At 34.2% G+C, this 3,618-nt stretch overlaps 1 protein-coding gene across 1 annotated transcript; it reads right to left on the bottom strand.

Annotated features, from left to right (window-relative positions):
• Positions 1-836: 836 nt before the first annotated feature.
• Positions 837-2,870, bottom strand: LOC110460285. Its single transcript, XM_021513111.1, has 2 exons — positions 2,791-2,870; positions 837-1,609 (listed from the first exon to the last, which is right to left on the bottom strand). The coding sequence occupies exons 1-2, from the start codon at positions 2,829-2,831 to the stop codon at positions 1,192-1,194; spliced, it is 459 nt and encodes a 152-aa protein (XP_021368786.1). The 5' UTR covers positions 2,832-2,870; the 3' UTR covers positions 837-1,191.
• Positions 2,871-3,618: the final 748 nt, after the last annotated feature.

Here is a 3,618-nt window from a genome sequence, read left to right as displayed (position 1 = left end):
AAAAATGCATGAATCTGCATGAAGTTTGTGATTATGAATTATTCATGGACTTTTATGCACAGCAAAAATTCATTAAAATTCATCAGAATTCATGAAAGGCATATCCTTGAGAAATCACAAACTTTGATGAATTTAAATGAATAATGCGCATTCATTAAAATTCATCAAAATTTCTTAAAGATTGACTGAGCAGAAATCATGAACTTTGATGAATATTTCAAATACACAAAATTCACTATTATTCATGAAATTATGAATGATGAGAAAACTCAGTATCCTCAGAAACCATTTTTTTTCTTGTGGTTATTTCAACTCCATGTCCATTTTGCATGAATGTATATAATAATGTAAATATATATAATATATAAATATAATTGCCAATTTTGCAGGAAGTATACATAAATTATATTATGGAGTTCCATCTGTATTGATTTTATTGACTTTGGGAAGCACTGTAATTACTGGGAGCAGCGGTGGCTCAGTCAGTTGTTAAGGTCACAGACTACAAATCACATGCTTCTCACCTCCTTATGTATATATATATATATATACATATTGAAAATAACACTGGAATTTCAGTGAGATTCCACTGGAATGAAATATTTCAGTGGAATACCACTGGAATTCCAGAGAAGAAAACAAAAATCCTGTGGAATTCCAGTGAAGCAAAAAAATACAAGTAGAATTCCACTGGAAAAAAATCACTGGAATTATATTTCTACTGGAATATTAATTCCAATGGAACTATAACTCCTCTGACAATCCATGCAGAGGTGATGAGATCTGAAATACATTTTGCATGAAGTGGTATTAACTAGAAAAAATGGAACAATACATCAGTTTAACAATTTTTTAATAGATATATTACCCTTTACAAAGACAATTGTAGGCTAGCTATTAACGTACATGAGTTTATACAAAATATGACTATGTTAAGTCAGTTATGTTCAAGTGTTTAACACTTATGAATGTGAGATTTGGTGTTATTTGGACTAAGATGAACTTCTTTCCTAGTCTACTGCAATGAACTAATACAGTGTCTCCAGTCAACTAGTTCAAAAACATGAATGCAGAGTGATTTTTCAGCATGCTCCTTTAACACGGGCATGGTAATGGCATTTTTCAAATTCTGACTCAATATGTCCCAGACTTGCAAGGACATTCAGAGATATTGGCACAGCTGGTAAAAAGTCATCCTGGCAGTTCATTATTTTCATTATTGTTTTGTATATTGTCTTTGTCATTGTGTATTATTTTCTGCACCTGAAGATTTTGTGTAAACGCTGCTTTGCTCATTGATGGATGGGACACAAACCTATGAAACTGATAGCACAGCCATTCAAGTTTAGTCATAGTATCAGAATTAGGAATTTTGTTGACTGCTAATTCTGAGTTGAATACAGTGAAGTCATAAGAACTACACCAGTCACAATTCATTTCCTTTTGGTTCTCATCTTCGGAATCACTGTTGGCCTCTGAATCATCCTGTTCAGGATCTGTCATCTCCTGATCAGATTCTGAGTATATTGAACCCTGGTCTTCATGCCAATTGGCCATATCCTCTAGATCTTGGTTTAATTTATCATCAGAGCTTGTCTCTGAATCTGATCTGAAATATATAATTTGTATGATATACTGAACACGCCAATTACCAATTAATTATCATCTACCATATTTATCCTTCAATAAGCCCAGGGAGCAAGTGTAAAATATTGGGTGGTCTAATTGCAGACATATATATATTACACGCTACATGTATATATAGGGAAATGAATTAAAAAATAATGAAATTCATAATGATATTGGGGGGAGGGTGTTATTACCTGCAGGCATGGGCTTATTGCGGATGGAACTATTGTTTATTGAAGACCAAATTCAGAATTGTTTCCAGCTTGGTTTACAATGTTTAACATCCTTAGTAAATAGTCGGGTAGTTCAAGGATGTCAAGCCATTTCTAAATTTGAGACTAGTGTATTTTGAAGTTTGTTTAATGACATCAGTTAGTCACCGACAAAGCGGGACACCTGAACAGGAAAGATCATGAACCTTCACACTTTTATAAACTGAAAGCGAGATGAGATCTTTGAGATCAGGGAGTTCTATATGAGGTAATTGACAAGATAGCTAATTATCTCAGGGCCGCAATTAATATTTACTAAAGAAATTGTTGTCCAATGTTTACCAGTAAATACTGGCATGGCTGGTAAGTTGACAGTATATTTACTGGTAATTAACATTGGACATAAACATTTTCAGTCAACATTGCTCAGAATAATTCCAACTGCCAGTTGCAGTAAAAATAATAATCTAAACATTTTATTTAGATCATAGATCATGAACAGGATTTTTTTTTTATTTTTTCGTTATGTAAAGTACAAGTATTAGTTCACAATTGGTACAATATTATACAACATAATCCTCAAAAACGAAGAGATACTTGACTTCGATTATACCCAGGATTTTACCGTCGCCATGCGGTGAAAATAATCACAAGCATTTAAAATTCTGACAGTAAATTGAGATATTTATCATTTCAAGATAACAGTATTACTATCGATAGTAATTGACTTAATCGTCCATATTCCTTTATAAGATTTAACGTTAGGTCTGTCAATTTACTGTCAGAATTTCGAACGCCTGTGAAATATTCGGTGACTTAGTGGCACAAAACAGCGACACGCCTACACCTCTGGACTTTTTACAAAAACTTTTAATTGAAATAACTACGGAAACAACATGGCATTGCTCCTTAAGTTAATTTAATCAACGTATGATGACCTTAGTCTTACCTAGTGTGCGAAAATCCAGGGGAAACTGGAGTTGTTGACATGCTGTCGGGCGAATGTTCAATTCCGATCCATTGTTTGCATCGCCGTCATTGAGATGAAGCCCGTATCTTTTTATATGTGTTTTAATCTTCCTTACATCGATTGGTGTGCCTGTTTATCGACAGACAAAGTTACATGGTCTTTTTTCGCACCGAAGCCATTGTATGCCATAGTTTATAAATTGACTTCCGGTAGGATTGGTGCGAATAGAGGAATAATTCTGATTGGATGAAATAAATCCCGCGCCAAATACGCTTCAGAAGAAAGTGGAAATGGAGAAATTTTCGAAAGACGGCAGGAAGGTTATCGAAGCCGAAGGTAAGAATCTGATTGGGATTTTATGAAATACTTGTATAAAATGTTAAAACTATGTGTAATTATGTGAAACTAGTCTGTGATCATGATGTTACAACGGTTTACATTGGCAACAACTCATCTGATTCGTCATATCACGGACTTAGATAATCTAATCTAATTCCGTGGTCATATTAATCTAATCTAATTCCGTGGTCATATTTACCGTGCGGGTTTAGCAATGATATCGATACTGAAAATTATACTTAAGAAAACAGAATTGAATATATTACTGAGTGCTAATGGTTACTGCGTCCAAATTACCAAACGTGTGTGCGTGTGCACCCAATCCCACCCCGCCGAATTTGAAGTTTACAGTATGAATGCACCTCTTGAGATAGTTCTTAACTTGTATGAAATTTGCAGATAGATAATATATAATTTCAATAAAAATTACTGTCCCACTTGTGTGATATCAAAGCCCCCCCCCCCCCC

The sequence above is a fragment of the Mizuhopecten yessoensis genome, unplaced genomic scaffold (assembly GCF_002113885.1).
Source record: "Mizuhopecten yessoensis strain PY_sf001 unplaced genomic scaffold, ASM211388v2 scaffold10347, whole genome shotgun sequence".
Taxonomy (NCBI): Eukaryota; Metazoa; Mollusca; class Bivalvia; order Pectinida; family Pectinidae; genus Mizuhopecten; species Mizuhopecten yessoensis.
Note: the sequence above shows the minus strand (reverse complement) of the source record. Positions and strands in the feature narration are given on the sequence as shown.

Bases quoted from the DNA above. Each gene is read 5' to 3' on its own strand.
- LOC110460285 (XM_021513111.1), bottom strand. From the start codon at position 2,831: ATGTCAACAACTCCAGTTTCCCCTGGATTTTCGCACACTAG. The intron at 1,610-2,790 runs GTAAGACTAAGG...TATATATTTCAG, and splicing joins CCTGGATTTTCGCACACTAG to ATCAGATTCAGAGACAAGCT.